Source organism: Trachypithecus francoisi, unplaced genomic scaffold, assembly GCF_009764315.1.
Source record: "Trachypithecus francoisi isolate TF-2019V2 unplaced genomic scaffold, Tfra_2.0 Lachesis_group1, whole genome shotgun sequence".
In the NCBI taxonomy this organism is placed as follows: domain Eukaryota; kingdom Metazoa; phylum Chordata; class Mammalia; order Primates; family Cercopithecidae; genus Trachypithecus; species Trachypithecus francoisi.
Window position 1 is genome coordinate 64,327,479 of NW_022681454.1, and position 25,565 is coordinate 64,353,043.

At 34.3% G+C, this 25,565-nt stretch overlaps 1 protein-coding gene across 1 annotated transcript; it reads left to right on the forward strand.

Moving 5' to 3' along the window:
• Positions 1–50: 50 nt before the first annotated feature.
• On the forward strand, positions 51–25,277 carry LOC117085538 (UDP-glucuronosyltransferase 2B20). The gene is made up of 6 exons (XM_033214533.1): positions 51–941; positions 2,631–2,779; positions 5,496–5,627; positions 14,568–14,655; positions 15,592–15,811; positions 24,541–25,277. Exons 1-6 carry the CDS (start codon positions 218–220, stop codon positions 24,818–24,820), a joined length of 1,593 nt encoding a protein of 530 aa, XP_033070424.1. The 5' UTR covers positions 51–217; the 3' UTR covers positions 24,821–25,277.
• The last annotated feature ends 288 nt before the right edge of the window (positions 25,278–25,565 follow it).

Consider the following 25,565-nt stretch of genomic DNA (forward strand, 5'->3'; position numbering starts at 1 on the left):
GTAAACACAAAAGAACACCTAACACACTAAAATAAATATGAGGTCATCTATCTTTTGTTTGTCTCCTTGGCATGCACCTATTCAGACTGTTAATATTATGTGTTTATTTTTAACTTTAGCAGTTGTATTTTAACTTGATTGGTTTATCCTCAGATTTAAGTATGAGAAATGACAGAAAGAAACAGCAACTGGAAAAGAAGGATTGCATGAGACCAGGATGTCTCTGAAATGGACTTCAGTCTTTCTGCTGTTACAGCTCAGTTGTTATTTTAGCTCTGGGAGTTGTGGAAAGGTACTGGTGTGGCCCACAGAATACAGCCATTGGATAAATATGAAGACAATCCTGGAAGAGCTTGCTCGAAGAGGTCATGAAGTGACTGTGTTGACATCCTCGGCTTCTACTTTTGTCAATGACAGTAAATCATCTGCTATTACATTTGCAGTTTATCCTACATCTTTAACTAAAAATGATATGGAAGATTCTCTTATGAAACTGCTCAATATTTGGATATATAGTGTTCCAAACAGTACACTTTTGTCATATTTTTCAAAAGTACAAGAATTGTGTTGGGAATATTATTACTATAGTGAAAAGCTCTGTAAAGATGCAGTTTTGAACAAGAAACTTATGACAAAACTACAAGAGTCAAAGTTTGATGTCATTCTGGCAGATGCCCTTAATCCTTGTGGGGAGCTACTGGCTGAGCTGTTTAACATACCCTTTCTGTACAGCCTCCGCTTCAGTGTTGGCTACACATTTGAGAAGAATGGTGGAGGATTTCTGTTCCCTCCCTCCTATGTACCTGTTGTTATGTCAGAATTAAGTGATCAAATGACTTTCACAGAGAGGATAAAGAATATGATACATAAGCTTTATTTTGACTTTTGGTTTCAAATACATGATATAAAGAAGTGGGACCAGTTTTACAGTGAAGTTCTAGGTAAGTCATGTGTCCAATTAGTGCTTATTAAGTCCTAACTTTTCTGTGCCTTTGAAAGTGAGCTTATACAAATACTATGTCAGAAGATAGTGTTTTTAAGGAAAATTACAAATTGCAAATGTAAGATGATCTATCAATCTCAAAAATATTATAGAATGTTGACCTTATAGAATCAATTAGAACCCTGGGACCATCACTACTACAGGACACCCAAAGAATCATAAACCTTCAATGTAAAGCACTTATGATTTCATCACATATCATTTTGCTATACATTTTTTCATCTTTAAAAAAAATCAATAGATACCTCAAAAAACATCTTCATGAAGGCAGACATATAAATTTGGTATTTACACATATTTCTAGAAAAATTAGTAATGCAGGATTGAGGAATTTGTTTCTCTTTGAGTACCTCAGTTTTCTCACTTAGAAATTAAAATTTTTTCATATAACAAGAATTCCTTCACAGTTGAGAAATATAGTGACTCTACTCCAGAAGCAGAAGCCTAAAACTTGAGATTTCTAATGTTTATACATTCCTTCACTAACAGCTTGACAATTATTTCTTTCAAAAACTGAAATCTTGTTGAAAGTGAACATCTAACTTTTAATCTGTATTTTATTAAACTGCATCTCTCCATCAAATAAAATATGGGCCAAGTTAAGGAAGAGCACATATCTCTGTGTCAATAAATTCTGAAAAATTTTTAGTTCTCATTTGTAAATATATTTATTTTAAAAATCTAATTATAGTAAGACCTTAAGATGAACCAAGATGTAGTAGTATGAAGATTTCAGTGTTACTCTAAAAAATCTCATGGTTTACTTGGAGAACCAAGGATCAAGGAACTAGCTTAATAAATTGTAGAGACTAGAGTACTTCCTGGAAAGCTGTTTTCATGGGTAAGATGAATTAATTGTGGAACTGAAAGAGTTGTCTAAATGTATATTTGTTACTATTGCACCTTCAGAGAGAAGATAAATGTGTATTTAAGTTCATAGTGGCTACATTAGTCCACTCTCACAGTGCTATAAAGAAATACCTGAGACTGGGTAATTTATAAAGAAAAGAAGTTTAATAGATTCATGGTTCCACATGGCTGGGATGCCTCAGGAAACTGAGAATCATGGTGAAAGGCTAAGGGGAAGCAAGCTTGGATCTTCTCACTTAGCGGCAAGAGAGAGAGGTGCAAGCAGGGGAAATGCCAGACACTTATAAAACTATCAGATCTCATGAGAACTCATTCAATATCATGAAAACAAGATGAAGGAATTCACCCCATGATACCATCAGCTGCCACTTGGTCCCTCCATGGACACATGGGAATTTTGGGGATTATAATTCAAGATGAGAGGAGATTTGCGTGGGGACAGCCAAACCATATTAATTACTTATTTTAATAATTATTTATGATTGTGAATATACTGATGTTACGTTAAAGATGCAATTTCTTTTTACAGATCTCTGAATACTTTGCCTTCCTTATATATACATATGAGCAACATATGCAATACATAAAAATTAAATTATGACTATATATAAATGTATGTATATATATTTTATCAATGCACAGACATTTTATATATCTTTTGGTGTGTCATTCCAAGTCCTTTCAGGAAAATACCTGCATATTCAAATAACAATTCTTGTGTTAGCTACCTTTTGTTTTGTTTTGTTTTTTCCATTAGGAAGACCCACTACATTATTTGAGACAATGCGGAAAGCTGAAATGTGGCTCATTCGAACCTATTGGGATTTTGAATTTCCTCGCCCATTCTTACCAAATGTTGATTTTGTTGGAGGACTTCACTGTAAACCAGCCAAACCCCTGCCTAAGGTAATGTATTCCTGTTTGATTTGTTTGCTTGACATTTTCAGAAGGAATGGCAGGATATTTTTCATTCAGAGTGTTTAACTCAGAGTGAGGGGGAATACGGGAGGTCAAAAAAAAGGACTGGCCATTAGAAAATTATATATTTCTACACTATCACAAGTATGTGAATGTTATTATCATTAAAGACTGACGAGGATTACTAGGGAGATTTTGAAAAAAGGGTTGGTTAAAAATGCATATAGGCATTTCCTTTATGCATGAAACTATACAGAGAATAAATCATGATGGTAAGATTCAATATTAGCAGCAAATATTCACCTAAAAATCTCTGGAAATAATTCAAATATCTTACATTAAGAAATGGTTAAAAACTTATACAATGTGCATGCCATGCCATTACAATCCTTTTTTCAAAAAAATGTTTAATTACTCTGTCAACCATAGTACAGGTATAGTTGGAATCTAAGGAACAAAATGATGAGTAGAACAAGATCACAACTTTTTGTAAGATGAAAAGGCATATACAATGAGATTAAAATTTTTGAAATAAGCATCATGTATGTACATTGGGTTATATAAATAGAATTACAACTATAATGAAATGGTACTCATTTTAAGTTGGTGATATCTCTAGACAGAGATATGGGTAAAATTATTTTCTTTTTCTAAATTTTCACACTTTTACAAGACTACTTACATTGATCTTCTCTTAACATTACTTTCCTAAAGACATCACAGAATGAGATCAGTGCTGATCTGTCTATAAACAAATATTTTATTACTTCAATACTGGGTGGATGAAGAAGGCTTTTGCAGTGAATGAGATAAAACATTGAACTCAAGTTACATTAAATGTGGCTACAGGCAACTGCAATTACACTGAGTTCCTGGATGCCTAGTGAATTCTCTCTAATAGCTATACACTGACTCTCCAATTAAAACTGATGTCAGGCCAGGTGCAGTGGTTTATGCCTATAATCCCAGCACTTTGGGAGGCCAAGGTGGGTGAATCACAAGGTCAGGAGTTCAAAACCAGCCTGGCCAAGATGGTGAAACAGGTCTCTACTAAAGACAGAAAAATTAGCCAGTTGTGGTGGTAGATGTCTTTAATCCCAGCTACTCAGGAGGATGAAGCAGGATAATTGCTTGAACCCAGAAGGCAGAGGTTACAGTAAGCCAAGATTGCATCATTGCACTCCAGCTTGGATGACAGAGCAAGACTTCATCTAAAAAAAAAAAAAAAAAAAAAAGATGTCATAAAGTTAAATTACATTTTTCAAAAATACCAATATTTGGTGTGCACTGACATACTTTAGAATTTTTTTATTTGTAAACAGTTTTATAAAGAAATTTACCCCAATGATTAGGACCAGAAAGTATATTTGTTATGATAGAAGGGGTTGGTCATTATTTTACTGAGAAAAAAAGAATTTAGAACAAAAGGGATAACAGCAACAAAAAGATGGGTATACAATTTTGATATGATATCCAGGAAATGTATGGGTCTACATTTCTCTCTCTCTCTCTCTCTCTCTCTCTCTCTCTCTCTCTCTCTCTCTCTGTGTGTGTGTGTGTGTGTGTGTGTGCGCGCGCGCGCGTGAGAGAGAATACATTGAGCGATGTGGAATTAGAATGGATTTAAGTTTAAAAACAGGAACACATCCGGAAACATAAGTCAGAATAATTCTCAATCATTTCTAAGCAAACACTTATTCACCAGGAGCTTCATATAGTGTGAGGGAGCTACTCTACAGGGTGAGCAGGTCTCCACTGGAGAAAGGCCTGGTGACCTCTCCCACTGTGATGCAACTGCTCCCTGTGAGACACAGCAAAGTGATGATGAGGGTCCCTCACATTCAGTTACCAATCAGCACATCAATTTCACAGTGTGATATCAGGACAAAGATGTCCGAGTCATACCTAAACAATGACCTGAGAAATAAGATCACTCAATTATGTAACTATATAGTATATAATACTGTCTTATAAATGGAATTCTCAGAACTATTTCCCAGAAATTCCAAACCACAATACCAGACTGCTGAATGTCAGTGATTCTTATACTTCAGCTTCTAAGGTTTTTTTGTTGGGGGGAGGGGTCGGGGGTAGTGAGCGGTAGTAGGGTAAGTCTAGGAAACTCTAACTTTAAGTGAAATATTAAGGATTAGAGAGCTAAAGAAGCTAAAGAAACGTAGATATAAAATCATTCTTATTGTAACTAACTTTTCCTCATTGCTCATAGTCATGCAATGGCTCCGATGACTCCTAACTAAAAGAACTGAACAGAAAAAAATAAAATAAAACTGTCCCAAATAAACACACGAGATTTAGTAGAACTCCAAAAAAAGAAATAGAATTAAAACCAAGTAAAGCCACCTTCCAATAACCTATGTTAGTAATTGTAATATTATAAAGAAAGAGTCTGGGTGTAATATTTTCTAGCATTATCTCCTCCTACCGCAGTGTCATAGCTTTGTTTCATTTCTTCCCTACACACACATACATACATGCATATGCAAACATATTTACACAAATTTGCATAAAAGATTCCATATATGTTATATTAGACATCTTTCAAAGAAACTGGATGATTGGGTCAGTTTAAAAAAATTACTCCAATAGCTTCTGACTTTCTCTTCTTAGATGTTTGTAACAATCCTGTCAATAGTGTTTTCTGTGCTGTTGCTCTTTTCTGATAGAACAAATTCTTTCTTCACAGGAAATGGAAGAGTTTGTCCAGAGCTCTGGAGAAAATGGTATTGTGGTGTTTTCTCTGGGGTCGATGATCAGTAACATCTCAGAAGAAAGTGCCAACATGATTGCATCAGCCCTTGCCCAGATCCCACAAAAGGTTAGATAAAGTGCCTTAATTGTGGGTGGCTCCTAAATGAATCTGTTAACTCTTCAAGAGTCTATTACAGAAATGTTCTGCCTGAAAATTTAACTGCTATGATAGTTCTAATTATCTCAGACATCTGTTCAAAACAAAAACATATATGGAAGATCTTAAAATCATAAAGAGAAGGATTTTGGTTGATAATGTTGGCATGAATATTGTGATCAGAAGGAAATACATTTAAGAGGTGCTAGTGAAGTTTGGTATTATCATGGTATTGTAGGCATGTACATAGAAATCACTAAATTCTGCCCTGTTATTTGCTCCCTCTGGTTTACAGGATTTTAGAAAGTACTGTATACACTGTAGATATTATCAAAAAGCAGTTACATTTTAATAAGCTACTCTACTATCACAATAACAATAAGCAGGTATTGAAAAAAGTTTGAAATGCATCATACATCTTCAGCTTACCAAGCAATCTGGCTGCTTTTACTTCCCATGCATTGGAATAGGTCTATTTAGTGTTCTGTTCAGGGTGCCACTCAGTGAAAGAATGTCCTAGTCAGACAAATTACTACTCTGGAGGTACCCACCTAGCCAAGTAGATTTAGAGAAAAAGAAAAACTTGTCCGATCTGTTGGCTTGGGTGCTGCTAATGTCTTAAGCAGAAAAATGTAATGAAAAGAATGGAGATAGAATCCTGCTTTTAGGAGAGACTGTGTGCATTATTAAATGGGCCCAACAAAGACTATGCTCTAAGAATCAGATTAGTGCCTTCTCCAGATTGAAGAAGGAGCAGGAAATATAAATAAACAGGATAGGAATTTATTTTCTAATCTACAGGATATACCTACAATCTTTGTGTATTTTCAGTTTGCGCTTTAGTTTCTTATCTCACATAGCCCTCTCTGAATGACCAATGAAAGTTTTTGCTGAAAACACAGTTACTTTAACACTCTCATATCAAATACAATAAATAAATATCAAATACAAGATCAACATTTGTAAATTCTACTCCAGTATGTAAAGACTACTTGGGAATTCTAAAATCAGTACCTTAGTTTGGTACTAGACATGGTAATGATTGGCTATAGCTGACAATATAGCAGTGCCATCGATGTTATGTAGGACATCATCTAAGTGTGAATGATCAGTTAAGCAAAATGTAGCAAAATATAATTTTATACATTTTCAGCATCTGTATTGTTAATCACAAATTGTCAATGGGCTCCTTTTTCCTACATTGTTACCATAGGCTCAGTTTAAAGATTTAGTCTTTTGTAATCAATGATATCAAATTCATAAAATAACTTATGAGTAGTAGAAAAGTGGATATAAGTAGATTCTTCCAATATCATTCAAAAATTAATAAATTTATATTAAATTTGGAAGATTACAGCTAGTATAAAGGATGTAAAATAAAGGTATAGGTTATTACTAATTTGCTACTTTTTTTTTACTAGAATTAAGACTGCCTAAAAATTCTTAAATATTTGAATACTTCATTGATAATCTTGTGAACCCCAAATATCTGAGACAGGTCTCAGTAAATTTAGAAAGTTTATTTTGCCAACTTAAAGCAGGGAGGAGACATTCCTTTGAGTTTCTGATTAACTTTTCCAAAGGAGGCAATCAGATACGCATTTATCTTAGTGAGCAGAGGGATGACTTTGGGTAGAATAGGAGGCAGTGATTAGCTTAGTGACTTTGGGGCCCCAAGGCTTATTTTCCTTTTATATTTCCCCCCCTTTTTTAAAAAAAAAATCTTTTAGAGAAAGCATTTTAGAAGAAAATAAGTCTCTGAAGTCAGGTTTTCATCTGATGTCTAATGGCAAGGATGATTTACTCCTAGACAAGCAGGTTCTGAGTTATTAGGAAAGTTCATCTTTAGTAGGTTGTGAAGTCTCCTGTCCTATGAAGACAAAATAAAGGAAGGAAGGGAGAAAAACAAAAACAAACAGAAGAACAATTCTGTAAAATTAATATAGGCCACATTACTCTGAAGCCCATAAATCAGTAGGCAGGTATGAAAGTGGATTATGTATGTAAATTGGTTGCTGTTATTTTCTTCTGAAGTTTAAGTTGTCTAGCTTAATTTGTAGGACTTTATGAAAGCATGGCTTAGTTTACAGTGACTCCAAATTAGGAAAGATGGTGAGAGGGGGAGGAAAAAATCTGAAGACACTATTTTGAAGACTTGTAGCCATGAAAAATCAGAATTCAGTCCAAACTGTAGACAATTCTGTATTAAAAATTGAAAAAAAACATTAGGCAAGACTAGAATCTAACAACAGGTGTACTGTAATTTTTGAAACATAATTTTTCTTTCTTCAGTTTCCCAATTTGACTAAAGACTAAAGACAAACCATGGTAGAACTGATTTGCTTTATTATACTTGGCCTGATTATTTGTATACAGAGGAGGAAGAATAATTTTTTATTTACATAGGCTTTTAACATGGCTTTGATGGAACTTTGTCTTATAGAAAGAATCCCAGATAGGACTTTTTTAAAGCTGAGGCAAGCCATAGATTTGTACCATCAAATACCTATGGGTTGGGTGAATTCCTGTACTCTTGGGATTCCAAAATAAAGTTGGAGCTCCTGGACCTGTCAGAAAGTTACATTCTTTGCTTACCACAGGTAAGGAATCCTTATAGATGAAGATATGAGGCCAGTTTTCCCAAGAGGCTTTTGTTGGCTGCATAAGTCAAGTTTGATTCCCTAAAGGAAAGCACACCATTCCAGTTAAAGCCTTGGTAAAATAACCAGTTTCTCCAAGTGTGTTTTGTTATAGATGAAAATAGATAATTATTGCACTTATGCAAATAACTGTATTGACAAAAGTAAAAAATACTCACAAATAGTTTCCAAATTCTGAAGAAATCAGTAGAGGGAAACAAATATGTTCTAAATTTTGTTCATAGGAGTATATTAAATTGCTAAAAGCTGTTAATAGCTCAAAAAAGATTCCTTGCTGACTCTAAAAAAAAAAAAAAAAAAAAGATCAGCAATGTTTTAAGCAAAGTCAGAAAGATTACTTAATTTTCTATTAGTTCAGTCCATGTAGTTAATTCCTGTTCTGCTTGATATTCATGAATATTTTAGTTCTCCATGAATCCTGAAAGTTTTTCTTCTATTCTAATGTCACACCTCCAAAATTATAAAAACTTTTATTCAAGAGCACCTGTTAGAAATTTATAGCTGATTATAAAGCCACCTTCTAAAGAGGACCAAAGTGAGACAACAATTGTCTGTGGATGACAAAAGTTTTAGGGCAGCCTCAGTCAAAGACACAATGGACAAGGAAATTTGTTATCTCTGTGGCACACAATAATTTAGCATAACAAATATAATTATTACTGATAATGTACACACTAAGTCATATCAGAATTATAGAAGTTTCCCATAATTTTGGAAGACATACCAACAACATATTTATATAAATATAGCTCAAAAAGACCAAACATCATTTCATATTTGATAATGTTTCCTGTATGATTTTTATACCAAATAAGCCAAAGTATGTCATTTTTGGACTTTAGGGAAACTAATAACTTAAAGGATTACTTAGGTCAGAAAAAAAACATAATTTATAATTTGATTTTGGAAAATTTGTCAAATATCAAAAGTTTAAAACACTTGATATCACAGGTAAAATAAATCGTTAATTTGACGAAAGTGGTAACTCAAGGATTTCAAAAAAAGGCAAAAATCTTCATCTTTTGAGAGAGGAGACTCAATTTTCCAAACATAAGCCCTAATGAAACAGCATAAAGTCAAATAAGTTTGTTTTTCAAAATTTTATGAACAATCTATAAAATTATAATATTGACCATAAGATATAACTTTCCTGAGCTTTTCATAACCTTTATAATCTTTATTAAGAAGTCAGTTTATTCTTCAAGAAAACCTTGTTAATCTGACACAGGGGCCCATATGTTGGTCATGCATTAGTGTGCCTTTGATGCTAATGATTAATTTATAGATAAACTGAACTTATTTTATCACTCAGTATCAGTTATTGCAATCTCATACACCCACCTCTTCTGTGATAGACCCTGGACCTTGAGGAGTTGAATAGCTTTTAGAAAACACTGTTAGCATTATGCCACAACAAACAGAACTTGAGGAAAAAGGCTTATATCAGTTGAAAATGAGTTGAAGGAGAGTGTTACTATTTCACATCCTTCAAAAGGGGAGAGAAAACCAAAAACAGTGAGATGCAATAAAAGTTAAACTTTGGCTTAAAAAAAATAAAATCTCTTATAATATTTTAAGAGTAAATCAATCTCTTAAGAAAATTTTATTATTCTAACCAATTATTTAGTCATAGTGCTTTTATTTATATCAAGCCCAATCTGTAGAAAGACCATTAATTATAGACAACTTGATCATATAAAAGTTATTTAAATCTTCTTATTGTGACTTACACAGATCATTCATGATATGCTTGGACTTTCTGGTTTGTTCTGAACATCCTTCTTTCTTACACAACTGGTAATTTTATTCTAGAACTAAATTTACCATACAAGATTCTTGCTCATATAAAATTATTTCTCTTCAAGCATTTTACAAAGACAAAAAGCTTTTTATTTTTTTTTATTTTTTATTTTTTTTTGAGGCGGAGTCTCGCTCTGTCGCCCGGGCTGGAGTGCAGTGGCCGGATCTCAGCTCACTGCAAGCTCCGCCTCCCGGGTTTACGCCATTCTCCTGCCTCAGCCTCCCGAGTAGCTGGGACTACAGGCGCCCGCCACCTCACCCGGCTAGTTTTTGTATTTTTAGTAGAGACGGGGTTTCACCGTGTTAGCCAGTATGGTCTCGATCTCCTGACCTCGTGATCCGCCCGTCTCGGCCTCCCAAAGTGCTGGGATTACAGGCTTGAGCCACCGCGCCCGGCCAGCTTTTTATTTTTATAATTTTCTTTACATGTCTCTTATTTCCTGCTTCCTTTTTTACCTTGTTTTATACATAACTTTTAAATAAGCTTTGATTTAGACAACACTTCTTCACCTTTTTAAAAAAATACACACTATTTTTTAGAAAGAATGTTTTCCTACCATTTTTTTTTTTTTTGGAAATTACCCAAACAATGAAATATCTATTATTTAATTTAATATAACTTTAGATTCTAAATTATGAGTTTGTCTGCAAGTATTTTTCCCATCACATTTACCTAATTACTTTATTTAGTCATTTACCTAGATTATTTATGAAAACTGTGATAGTTATCATTTAAATTTATGGAATTGCCATTGCAAAATTATAACTGAGACAATGAAAAATATCTGACCTAACTAAATCCATCTTGCTTTTGACCTCCCAGCTGTCCATGTTCATTTCTGGGTGTAGGCCAAACTAACTTAGGGAGGAACTTAGTTTATAGTTTAACTTTGAAATAAAAAATGATAACAGTCTTTTCCCAAAACAAACCTTACTGCCTGTGGACTAGATTGCTTAAGGCTGCAAGATTAGAAGTTATGATAATCTAACTTAATTCAATATGTAGCTATTTTCATTAAACCAATTATTAATGTCTCATTTATTAAAAATTAGACAAAGATCATTCTGCTTTGGGATTGGTTACAGTTTTGTAACTCTTATGTCAAATTTTGGCAACTTAAAGTATTTGGCAAGAATAGGTATGAAATTGCTTGATTAATAAATACAAACAAAAATGTATGCTGGCAGTTCTTAATATATTTCTAGTATTATACTTTGGCAATAATTGTAAAGTTATCTTATTTATAAAAGATTTTACTTAAGTTACACAAACCTGAAAGAGCATTTGAGTAGTCTTTTTTTCTGGCAAAGTATTTAATTCAAGCACTTTTATTTTCTTAAGCCAATTAGAGCTCTTTTATATATTTTCAGTAGTAAAACATTGTGTACAAAACACATAAATATGTAGATGTATTAAGTATGCCAACAGAAGTACATCTTATAGATATATGAAAACTACTTTTTGCCATATTAAACTTTCAAATTCTTGATAACCTGTTTCAATAGGTAATCTGTATGAATACTTGATCACCATAGGCAGTTGTAAGCTAAATAGTCTTACATTTGAATATTAAAAGAAACCCTTCAAGTGAAAATCAAAAAACAAAATTTACATCATAAGGTACAGAGAGAAAAAAATTGGTGTGCTAGAAGGAAAGTAAAATGGATTTAATTGCCAATTAAACATAAAATTATAGAAATTATAATGGCCTTTTAAATATATGCAAACACATATACACACACATACACAAAATATTTTATGGCTTTTACTTCAGAACTTTAGCCATGAGATAAAAAAAAATTCACCAGCTTGCAGACAAAAGCCTGTTGAATCCAAACAGTGGTTTTTATCTTAATAGAAAAATAAAAGCAAATTTAAAGCAAGAAGAAAAGAAAATTTTTTAAAAAGAGAGAATTTAGGAACTCTATAGTTTGCAGGACAACTTTAGGGTTCTTAATGTATATGTGCACAAAGACCATATTACCTTGATTTTTCATAAACTCTGCCAAGTACAGGTGTCATAAAACCTACCAAGAGATATCAGAGGGTCATTCTTCTTGTTTTCTCCTCATTCTTAGATTGTTTCCCACTTTTTTTCTTAAAAGGAGGAACTGAGCTGTGGCCCAGGGTTTACATGTAGTGAATCAATGTGTGCTGCTGGTGGGCAGTACTCCACAGTGTGTCACCACTGAGTTGTTTCCACCCTCTTACATGTCTCATTTTCTCTCTCCAGAGGTCTATGACCTCTGAAAGGGCTCAAAATGTGGGGTGATCCACCCTAATATGTGTTTCCTGGATTAGCCTTTTTTTTTAAAAAAAGTTAATTTTTGTTGGGGATTTCTCTGCAGGGTCACTCCATGTCACAGGGGGTCAACCCCCAGACACTCCCACAAGGCCCTCCTTCACTTAGGGGTGACATATGACTGGGAGGAGCAAATGCCCTTTCTCTTTGGAGCTGAGAAAACTCAGTCTCTCATTTACCTATGTAAACCACAGTTCAGTTTCTCACGCAAATCCACACAGACAAGCCAAATTGAGATTAATTTTGGGAATAAAAACAATAGAGGAGACCCTTTACAATTCATCTCCTAACTAGAATTAGGATTCTTAAACAACAACTTCCTAGGAGGAAAAAAATAACAACGGTCAATACCACTTCCTGTAAACTGTACTCAACCACTCCCTACTTTGTACCTCTCATCTACCATTACACATGCCAAGGCAAAATCCTCTCACAGTACCAGGTAATCTGTGGTAATCTCAAAGCCAAAGAGATCAGGTCATTCAACATAGGAAAACAGAGCTTTGGACCTCAGCAAAAATCTGCCTACAACTCTTGAAACTCCACAAAGAAAACAGAACACCCCCAAAGGGGTGAGGGGTGCTTTTGTTCTGAATTCTTTAAAAGAGTTCAAGTCATTAGAAGCCTTCTCTAGATTTTTGGTACTGCAAATGGCAAAAGGCGAAAGGAAGTATAGGGTGGAACAAAAGTAAACAAAAGAACATTTTTTTTTTTTTTTTTTTAAGACAGGAAGCAAACACAGAAACCAAACACATGGTTTTTAAGTTTTGTTTTGTTTTGTTTTCTCTTTTGCATCTGCATAGAATTTTAGCCAAATTAGACAGGCTTTGTTACCCACAATTTGGAATTCTCACTCAGATTTGATCAAGTCGGTAAAGTTCATCAAATCTGATGGGAGAAATACTGGAATGTACAAAAAAAAAAAAAAAAACTCTCAAAAATGTGATCACTAAGCACTGTAATGTTAAGGAGAAATTAAGACCGGCTTGTTGTTAAACATTAACCCAGACAAACCCCAATTCAGCTATTTACCTAAGGATGGGTTTCAGGCTAAAACTGCCCTCTGCCATCCTAGAAGCAGGAAAGAAACCTCAAACTGATCCTCCCTCCTGGGAGCCAGCTCAAACTCCATAGAATTACCTGCCTTCCATTGTCATGGAAACAGGAAATCTTTCCTTTCTTGTGGGAAGCAAGTAAAACTCCAAAAAAAAAAAAAAAAAAAAGGAGTTGTGCAGCAAAATAAATTTTAGAACTTGATTGAATTTTGAGGTATCAGGGATTCTCTGGAGGGATTGCTTCCAGACCTCAGTCAATTGTCTTATTTTTTTGAGCCATAAAGTTAGCTCAGGCTAGTACCAAGCACTGATAGGACACTTGTCAAAGGTCAGGGAACCTCCACTCATAATCTCTTCATGGTTACCAAAATGTGAACCCTGAATATCTGAGACAGGTCTCAGTTAATTTAGAAAGTTTATTTTGCCAAGGTTGAAAATGTGCACCCATGACACAGCCTTATGAGGTCCTGATGACATGTGTCCAACCAAGGTGGTGCAGTGACAGTTTGGTTTTATGCATTTTAGGGATATATAAGACATCAATCAACATATAAGATGAACAGTTGTTTGGTCCAGAAATGGGGGACAACTAGAAGCAAAGGCGGAGCAACTTGAAGCAAGGAAGGGGTTTCCAGGTCATAGGTAGATAAGAGACAAATGGTTGACTTCCTCTGAGTTTCTGATTAGCCTCTTCAATGAGGCAATTAGATATGCATTTATCTCAGTGAGCTGAGCGGTGACTTTAAATAGAATGGGAGGTAGGTTTGCCCTGAGCAGCTTGACTTTATCCTTTAGCATAGATTTGGGAACGCCAAGATTTATTTTATTTTCCTTTCACAATCTCATGTGTCTAGCTATTATGTTGGAAACGCCATTATTTCTTTATATACCAATTTGATTATAAAAGTAAAGACATTAAATGTGGTTATTCAACTTACCTCAGAATTTTAATAGTTCTCATTACTTGACATCAATTCTTATTTTTTCATCTTTTATATGGATTAACTGATTATTAATCTTTTCAGAATTTTGACACATGTTATATTTTTAGAGTTCTATTCATTTAACAAGGTATTCTCCTTATCCCAACAGGTTCTATGGAAATTTAATGGCAAGAAGCCAAATACTTTAGGCTCCAATACTCGACTGTACAAGTGGTTACCCCAGAATGACCTTCTTGGTAAGACTCTGGAGAACAAATACTGAATATATTAGTAACAGTCAATTAGAGTGATAATAGTTCAACATAAAACAAACAGATTTAACATTTATTATCAGAAAACTAAAAAAAAAAATCAAATTTAACTACTTTATATTTATTTTCCAGTCTTAGTATAAAAAGAATACACTATAGTAGTTGGCATTTTATTACATACAGTCACATTCTTTACGGTCAGAATAAAAATCTCTTTATTCAGGTGTAATTACCTCTTACAGGTTTAAATAACATCCTGGATTTTCTGTCTGTCTCCTATTTCTACAGCTTTACATCTGTTCTTTCCCCTACTGCAGGGTTATTTCAACAGGCACTGAAAAATAACAGACACTATTCTATTACCAGTGTCTCTATTTTCTATGGGAATAAATCACCAATCTTTATCATAAAGTGATAACACATTTCGTGATGATGTGTAACCGGTCCTTCCTCAGCACTACCTCCAGCCTACTGCCTCCTACCCTGCTGCCTTTAAAAAAAAATTAAATATTTTAAATATTTTAAGTATTTAAATATTTTTAAATACATAAATGTGACTACATTTTTATAACACTTAAGAGACCATGTTCTTTTATGCCCAAACTTATACTTTTCTCTTTTGTACATTTAAATTTTTTAGTTAAGAATATGCTTTTTCATTTTGTTCACCTGGCAATCTTTTAAATTTATATTTCCACTGTGAAGATACACACACCATGACCTTTTCATGTAGCATTCACTTACCTTTCCAGCAGAAATAGGTGCTTCTTCCTCCAAAATTTGAAAACAATTTCAATGCAGTTTTGTGGGTAGAATGTTACCTAGGGAACACTGTTGCTTAAAGTTCCTTATATTGTGCATTTCTTATTGAATTCCTGTGCCTTACAATTAATATTTTTGTTAAAATTCATCCACTTTTAGGTCATCCCAAAACCAAAGCTTTTATAACTCATGGTGGAACCAATGGCATCTATGAGGCGATCTACCATGGGATCCCTATGGTGGGCATTCCCTTGTTTGCAGATCAACATGATAACATTGTTCACATGAAAGTCAAGGGAGCAGCCCTCAGTGTGGATATCAGGACCATGTCAAGTAGAGATTTGCTCAATGCATTGAAGTCAGTCATTAATGAGCCTATGTGAGTATTACAGTTTTGTGACCAGGTGGTATTTATAAATTATTTTGTCAACAGTGAATATGAGTTTTAACCTTTTTTTAAGAGACTAATTTTGAAGGGATTGAAGTGATTTAACCAATGTAAAATCTGCTCTTATTTTCCACCAGACAGTTATTTCAAAGTTACATTTCAACCCCATAGATTTAATGGGTCACCAATGACTGCAATGAATTATAAAATTTTAAAAAATTAAAGATATGTAGATAATTATTTTAAATAGTTTTAATGATAGAATACACAATAAAAAGAAATAATGTAACTAGAGAAATATGATAAAATATTTCAATTCAATACCTAAAATTTCTGAAAGTATGAATATATTCTTTCTCAAAAATTTCTTTTTATTATTATCATTCTTTTAAGAAATTTGATAGTGAATTATAATGTGCATAGCATAACATTCACTAAAATTTAAAATCTAAATATATTTAGTGTGTTTACATAGTTACAAAGCCACAACCCTAAAGAACATTTTTATGAACTCATAAATGATCTCATAATGCATGAAGTTGCTCCCAATAAACCTCTAGTCCTAGAAAACTACCAACTTACTTTGTTTCTCAATAGATTATTCTCTTCACATATTTTATATAAATGAAATCATACAATTTATGGTGCTTTGTAAATGACTTATTTCACTTAGCATAATCATTTTTAGTTTTATTTATGTTGTTGGATATATCAGAACTCATTCATTTTTATTTCTATATAATATTCTTTGATATGTTTATACCAAAATTACCCATTTGTCAAGTCATGGACATTTTAGGTCTTTCCAATTTTGGCACTTACAAACATTGTTATACATATTTTCTGTGTAAAAATATATTTTTACTTCTTTTGAGGAGACACTAGGAGTGGAATTGCTGAGGCGTATGGGAAATTGTTGTTCATGAAGAACTGCTAAACTGTTTTTCAAAGTATTTGCATCATTTTTCATTACCACCAGCTGGATATGAGGGCTCTAATTTCTTCACACTCTCCCCACACTTGTTATCACCTGTCTTTCTATTACAGCCATTCTAGGGTGTGTAAAGTGGTCTCTCATTATGGTATTCACTTGCATTTCCTTATGGCTGAAGATGTTAACCATCTTTTCATGTGTTACTGGCCATTCACACATATTCCTTAGATAAATTTCTATTTTAATCTTGTGAACATTTCATCATTTTTCTATTTATCTTATTACGGATTCGTAAGAATTATTTATATTTTATAGATACAATCCCTTATCAAATATATGATTTTCAAATATTTTCTTCCACTATGGACAGATAGATTTTTTTACTTTTTAGAAGGTGCCTTTTGAAACACAAAGGTTTTAATATTGATAAAATAAATATATAATACTTAATTTATCCATTATCCGAAGGATATAATTTGGAAAATGCTATGCCTAGACCAGCTACCATCAGTTCAGAGTCTACTAGTCCCACAAATATTATGATGATGTAAGGTGGTACCAGCTAAGGAAATACATTAAAAACACTTTACCAAAAAATTAGTAAGACGAGAAATGATTTAAAATACTTCAAAAACAGTTAAAAAGCAAAGAAACATAAAACAGGTTAAGGACAGAAAACCAAACATCATATGTTCTCATTCATAGGTGGAAATTGAACAGTGAGAACACTTGGACACAGGAAGGGGAACATCACACACTGAGGCTTATTGTGGGTGGGGGAGGGGCGAGGGATAGCATTGGGAGATATACCTAATGTAAATGACGAGTTAACGGGTGCAGCACAGCAACATGGCACATGAATACATATGTAACAAACCTGCCCGTTGTGCACATGTACCCTATAACTTAAAGTATATATATTTTTTAAGTTAGAAAATAATATACATATATATGTAGAATAAGATGGTGGATTTAAATGTGAACTAGGGCAATCGGGCAAGAGAAAGAAATAAAGGGTATTCAAATAGGAATAGAGGAAGTTAAATTGCCTCTGTTTGCAGATGACATAATTCTATATTTAGAAAACCCCTTCATCTCAGTTCCAAAATTCCTTAAGCTGATAAGCAACTTCAGCAAACCCTCAGGATGCAAAAATCAATATGCAAAAATCACAGGAATTCCTGTGCACCAATAATACACAAGCAGAGAGCCAACTCATGAATAAATTCCCATTCACAATTGCAACAAAGAGAATAAAATACCTGGGAATATGCCTAACAAAGGACGTGAAGGACCTCTTCAAGGAAAAATAGAAACCACTGTTGAAGGAATTAAGAGAGGACACAAACAAATGGAAAAACTTTCCATCCTCATGGTTAAAAACAATCAATATTGTAAAAATGGTCATGCTGCCCAAGGTAATTTATACATTCAAAGCTATTCCCATCAAATTACCATTGACATTTCTCACAGAATTAGAAAAAAAAAAAAAAAAAACTACTTTAAATTTGTTGTGGATCCAAAAAAGAGCCAGTATATCCAAAACAATTCTAAGCAAAAAGAACAAAACTGGAGGCATCGTGCTACCTGACTTCAAACTATACTACAAGAACATAACCAAAACAGTATGGTACTGGTACCAAACAGATATATAGACCAATGGAACAGAGCAGAGGCCGCAGAAATAGCACTACACATCTACAACCATCTGATCTTTAACAAACCTGACAAAAACAAGTAATTAGGGAAAGGATTCCCTATTTAATAAATGGTGTTGGGAAAACTGGCTAGCCATATGAAGAAAACTGCAACTGGATCCCTTCCTTACACCTTACAGTAACCAAACCAGCATAGTACTGGAACAAAAACAGAGATATTGGCCAATGGAATAGAACAGAACCCTCAGAAATAATGCCACACATCTACAACCATCTGATCCTTGACAAACTTGACAAAACAAGAAATGGGGAAATGATTCCCTATTTAATAAATGGTGCTAGGGAAACCAGCTAGCCATATGCAGAAAACAGAAACTAGACCCCTGCCTTACACATTATGCAAAAATTGACTCAAGATGGATTAAAGACTTAAATGTAAAACCCAAAACCATAAAAACCCTAGAAGAAAACCTAGGCAATATCATTCAGGACATAGGTATGGGCAAAAATTTCATGATAAAAACCCAAAAACAATTGGAACAAAAGCCAAAATTGACAAATGAGATCACATTAAACTAAAGAGCTTCTACACAGCAAAATAAACTATCGTCAAAGGGAACAGGTGAACTACTGAATGGGGGAACATTTTTGCAATCTATCCCTCTGACAAAGGTCTAATATCCAGAATCTACAAGAAACTTAAACAAATGTACAAGAAAAAAATCAAACAACACCATCAAAAAGTGCACAAAAGACCTAAGCAGACACTTCTCGTAAAAAAGACATTTATGCAGCCAACACACTTATGAAAAAAGCTCAATATCACTGATCATTAGAGAAACACAAATCAAAACCACTATGATATACAATCTCATGCCAGTCAGAATAGCAATTATTAAAAAGTCAAAAAACAATAGATGCTGGAGAAGCTGGGGAGAAATACGAAAGCTTTTACATGGTTGGTGGAAATGTAAGTTAGTTCAATCATCATAGAAAACAGTGTGGTAATTGTTCAAAGATCTTCAACCAGAAACACCATTTGACCTAGCAATCCCATTACTTGGTATATATCCAAAGGAATATAAATCATTCCACTATAAAGACACATGCACATGTATATCTATTGCAGCACTATTTACAATATCAAAGATATAGAACCAACCCAAATGCTCATCAATGATAAACCAGAAAAAGAAAATGTGATACATCAATTTCTTCAAAAACAAAACAAAATACCTAGGAATCCAAGTTACAAGGAATGTGACTGACCTCTTCAACGAGAACTATTATCCACTGCTCAGTGAAATAAAGGAGGACACAAACAAATGGAAGGACATTCCATGCTCATGGATAGGAAGAATCAATATTGTGAAAATGGCCATACTGCTCAAGGTAATTCATAGATTCAATGCCATCCCCATTAAGCTACCAATGACTTTCTTCACAGAATTAGAAAAAACTGTTTTAAAGTTCATATGGAAACAAAAAGGAGCCCACATTGCCAAGACAATCCTAAGCCAAAGGAGCAAAGCTGGAGGTCTCACACTACATGACTTCAAACTATACTACAAGGCTACAGTAACCAAAACAGCATCGTACTGGTACCAAAACAGAAATATAGATCAATGGAACAGAACAGAGCCCTCAGAAATAATACCACACATCTACAACCATCTGATGTTTGACAAACCTAACAAAAACAAGCAATGGGGAAAGGATTCCTTATTTTATAAATGGTGCTGGGAAAACTGGCTAGTCATATGTAGAAAGCTGAAACTGGATCCCTTCCTTACACCTTATATGAAAATCAATTCAAGATGGATTAGAGACTTAAATGTTAGACCTAAAGTCATAAAAACCCTAGAAGAAAAGCTAGGCAAACCCTTTCAGGACATAGGCACAGGCAAGGACTTCATGTCTAAAACACCAAAAGCAATGGCAACAAAAGCCAAAATTGACAAATGGGATCTAATTAAACTAAAGAGCTTCTGCACAGCAAAAGAAACTATCATCAGAGTGAACACACAACCTACAGAATGGGAGAAAATGTTTGCAATCTACTCATCTGACAAAGGGCTAATGTCCAGAAACTACAAAGATCTCAAACAAATTTACAAGAAAAAAACAACCCCATCAAAAAGTAGTTGAAGGATATGAACAGACACTTCTCAAAATAAGACATTTATGCAGCCAACAGACACATGAAAAAATGCTCATCATCACTCACCATCAGAGAAATGCAAATCAAAATCACAATGAGATACCATCTCACACCAGTTAGAATAACGATCATTAAAAAGTCAGGAAACAACAGGTACTGGAGAGGATGTGGAGAAATAGGAACACTTTTACACTGTTGGTGGGATTGTAAATTAGTTCAACCATTGTGAAAGACAATGTGGCAATTCCTCAAGGATCTAGAACTAGAAATACCATTTGACCCAGCAGTCCCATTACTGGGTATATATCCAAAGGGTTATAAATCATGCTGCTTTAAAAACACAAGCACGTGTATGTTTATTGTGGCACTATTCACAATAGCAGAGACTTGGAACCAACCCAAATGTCCATCAACGACAGACTGGATTAAGAAAATGTGGCACATATGCACCATGGAATCCTATGCAGCCATAAAAAAGGATGAGTTCATGTCCTTTGTAGGGACATGGATGCAGCTGGAAACCATCATTCTCAGCAAACTATTGCAAGAACAGAAAACCAAACACTGTATGTTCTCACTCATAGGTGAGAACTGAACAATGAGATCACTTGGATACAGGAAGGGAAATATCACACACTGGGGCCTTTTGTGGGGTGGCGGGGAGGGAATAGGGAGAGCATTAGGAGATATACCTAATGTAAATGATGAGTTAATGGGTGCAGCACACCAACATGGCACATGGATACATATGTAACAAACCTGCACATTTTGCACATACACTCTAGAACTTAAAGTATAATAAAAACGTTTTAAAAAATTAAATGTGATACATTTACACTATGGAATACTATGTGCCATAAAAAGGAATGAGATCATGTCTGTTGCAGGGACATGGATGCAACTCAAAACCATTATCCTCAGCAAACTAACACAGAACAGAAAACCAAACACCACATGTTCTCACTCATAAGAGGGAGTTGAACAATGAGAATACATGGACTCGGAGAGGAGAACAACACACACTGGGGCCATTTGGGGCATGGAAGAGGAGTGAGAGTATCAGTACAAATAGCTAGTGCATGAGGGGTTTAAAATCTAGATGACAGGTTGATAAGTGCTGCAAACTACCATGGCAGGTGTATACCTATGTAAGAAACCCGCACATTCGGCACATGTATCCTGGAACTTAAAATAAAATAAAACTGTTTAAAAAAAATGCAAACTGACCGAGTACAGTGGCTCACGCCTGTAATCCCAGCACTTTGGGAGGCCGAGGAGGGCAGATCACGAGGTCAAGAGATCGAGACCATACTCCTGGCCAACATAGTGAAACTCCATCTCTACTGAAAATACAAAAATTAGCTGGACATGGTGATGTGCACCTGTAGTCCCAGATGCTCGGGAGACTGAGACAGGAGAATCACTTGAACCCAGGAGACAGAGGTTGCAGTGAGCCGAGATAGTGCCACTGCACTCCAGCCTGGTGACAGAGCGAGACTCCATCTCAAAAAAAACCAAAAAAGTGAACCTACCAGTACTCACATTAAATTTAAACAGACCAAAAAAAAAGACAAAATAACGATCTTTGAAATCTTTTATTTAAGGAAATAAAACATTTGAAGTATACAATTAAATGTAACCTATGTTTTATATGTGTGTGTGTGTGTTTATATATTGCACATATATGTGTATATATGTATCCATGTATCTCTCTGGTTGTGTGTGTGCGTACTGAAAATAAATATTTTTAAAAGAGTATATGGAGATCGGGTGTAGTGGCTCACACCTGTAATCCCAACACTTTGGGAGACCAAGGTGGGAGGATCATGTGAGGTCAGGAGTTCGAGACCAGTCTGGCCAACAGGGTGAAATCCTGTGTCCACTAATAATACAAAACTTAGCCAGGTGTGGGGGATGAGCACCTGTAGTCCCAGGTACTTAGGAGGTTGAGGCATGAGAATCACTTGAACCCAGGAGACGAAAATTGCAGTCAGCCAAGATTGCTCCATTGCACTCAAGCCTGGGTGACAGAGAGAGACTCTGCCTCAAAAAAAAAAAAAAAAAAAAAAAAAAAGATTATATGAAGCAGACGGTTACCTGAATTGAGCATATGCTGGGCCATAAATAAATGCTAAGTAAGTTGTATTAGATTCCAATTCATAAAAATTATATGTTCTAGTCATACTAGAAATAAATTATAAATCCAAAAACTGAAAACTAAAAACAATCTCTAATTCTTTAAAATAAAAAAATATATTTTTTAAATTCAGTCAACAAAAAATTCTACTTATAAATGTACCATTCTCTCATCAACTATTCTTCCAAGTATACATCCAACAAAAATGAATAAATATGTACACCTAGTAAAATATACATATATCTTAATACCATAATTATTAGTAGGATCAAAAATGTTAACCACACAAATATCCATTAATCATAAAATGAAGAGATCATCTGTGGTCTTTGTCAATCAACTGAATACTTTTTACCAGTGCAATTAAACAACTGCTAAACAAAGACAGAAATGAATATGTATTATTTAATTCAATTATATAAACAATCAATATTAATCTATGATATTAGAATTCAGGTTGATACTTAATTTGAGGATAAAGGTAGTGACTAAAATGGCCCAGGAGAAGAGAGTTCTTCTATGCAGTTTGTGATAAATTGGTGTCTTCACTTTGGGATAATGTTTAAGATAATCTTAAAATTTTGAGATAGTCACATAGTGTATATACATTTATCCTATGTATTTCCTACTCAAAGTTTTATTGTGGAAGATATATAGCATATTTTAAAGTTCCAGAAATCAAATAGCAAAATAAGCATGAAGCACTGAAGAAATCCTATGGGTGCCTATAGTGTGACCAGGAAAAGCCTCTCTAAGAGGTATCATTTAAAGAGAAACCTCAAAAAGAAATAGAAGCAAACCTCAAGTAGTTGCAAGAAAGAATGCTCAATGAGAGAAACATGGGACAAAAAGTGTAAAGGGGCTAACATGAGAACACCTTCAGGAGTTTAAAGAACAGAAGGCCATTGTCTCTAGAAGACAGTGTATAGGGGTAAGTGTTAGAACAAGTAGGTGCCTTTGTAAGTTCTATAGACCAAAGTCAGATTTGGATTTTATTCTTAATGTAACAAGAAACTAGATGGAATTCTTAACAGGTGAGTGTCATAATTGGATATTAATTTAGAAAATACTCTGGCTAGTAGAAAGAAAATACGGTAGAAGACAGAAGATTACAGTAGAAGCTGAGAAACTAGTTAGGAGACATTTCACCAGTTGTGACACAATTCCTCTTTAAATATATCAAAATGGACTGAGCACAGTGGTTCATGTCTGTAGGGCCAACACTTTGGGAGGTAGAGGCAGGAGAATGACTTGACCACAGGAGTTCCAGACCAGTAGGGGTACTACAGCAAGACCTCATATCTAAAAAAGTAAAAAATAAAAAAAATAGCCAGGGATGGTGGTGCGCAGCTGTAGTCCCAGCTTCTCATGAGGCTGAGGTGGAGAATTACTTGAGACCAAAAGGGAAAGGCGACACTGAGCCATGATCATGTGACTGCACTCAGCCTGTGTAATAGAGTAAAATCCTGTCTCAAAAAAATTTTTTAAAAAATTGAAAATACCAAAATGATCGTTCCTAGATTCTATGTTCACTATCTTACTTATAGCACTTAGAGTGTGGCTCACAATATTTTCTGTCCTAGAAAGACGTTAACTTTCCCACCTAAAATTTCATTTTTCATTTTTAAAGGTATTTGTCAATTATAAAACTCCAATTTAAAAACCAAACTTTCTGTAACGACATATATGAAAACATTCAAATTTTATGTCAATTCAATGACACTTACTTTGAATTATTTGTGTGACACTTTTCAAAGACCATCCATAGATTTGATATGCTTAAGCAATAAATTTACTTTTAATGTTGATATCTTTATGTTCCTCCTTCAGCTATAAAGAGAATGCCATGAAATTATCAAGAATTCATCATGATCAACCAATGAAGCCCCTGGATCGAGCAGTCTTCTGGATTGAGTTTGTTATGCGCCACAAAGGAGCCAAGCACCTTCGGGTCGCAGCCCACGACCTCACCTGGATCCAGTACCACTCTTTGGATGTGATAGCATTCCTTCTGGCCTGCGTGGCAACTGTGATATTTATCATCACAAAATGTTGCCTGTTTTGCTTCCGAAAGCTTGCCAAAACAGGAAAGAAGAAGAAATGGGATTAGTTATATCAAAAGCCTGAAGTGGAATGACCGAAAGATGGGACTCCTCCTTTATTCCGGCATGGAGGGTTTTAAATGGAGGATTTCCTTTTTCTTGTGACAAAACATCTTTTCACAACTTATTCCGTTAAGTCAAAATTTATTTTCCAGGGATTTAATATGTACTTTAGTTGGAATTATTCTCTGTCAATGATTTTTAAACTATGAAAAATAACAATAATATAAAACCTTATGGACTTATAATGAAATTTGTTATTCTAATCCAAAAGTTACACACAAAAGTCACTGAGCTTCATTATGTTTCACACATTGTATTTGAACACAACAACATTAAGAACTCCACTCATAGTATCAACATTGTTTTGCAAATACTCAGAATATTTTGGCTTCATTTTGAGCAGAAGTTTTTGTTTTTACTTTTGCCAATGAAATTTTCAAGAATAAAATTATGTAAAAAGTCTCACTCATTCTTTTGAGATTGCAATACCAGTAGTGCTGCTTGGCTTTTACTGTGTATTCAGACTTAGCATCACTTCTTTCCTAAAAGACATAGCAAGTTTATTCCTAGAATGAAAGATAGTTTAACATACAAAAATTAACACATATGTTATGCCACATGAATAGATACAGATTTACATAACAAACTAGAAAACCTAGAAATAAATCCATGAATATATACAGCTAACTGATCTTCAACAAGAGTCTCAAACAGCTAATTGATCTTCAACAAGAGTCTCAAATATACTCA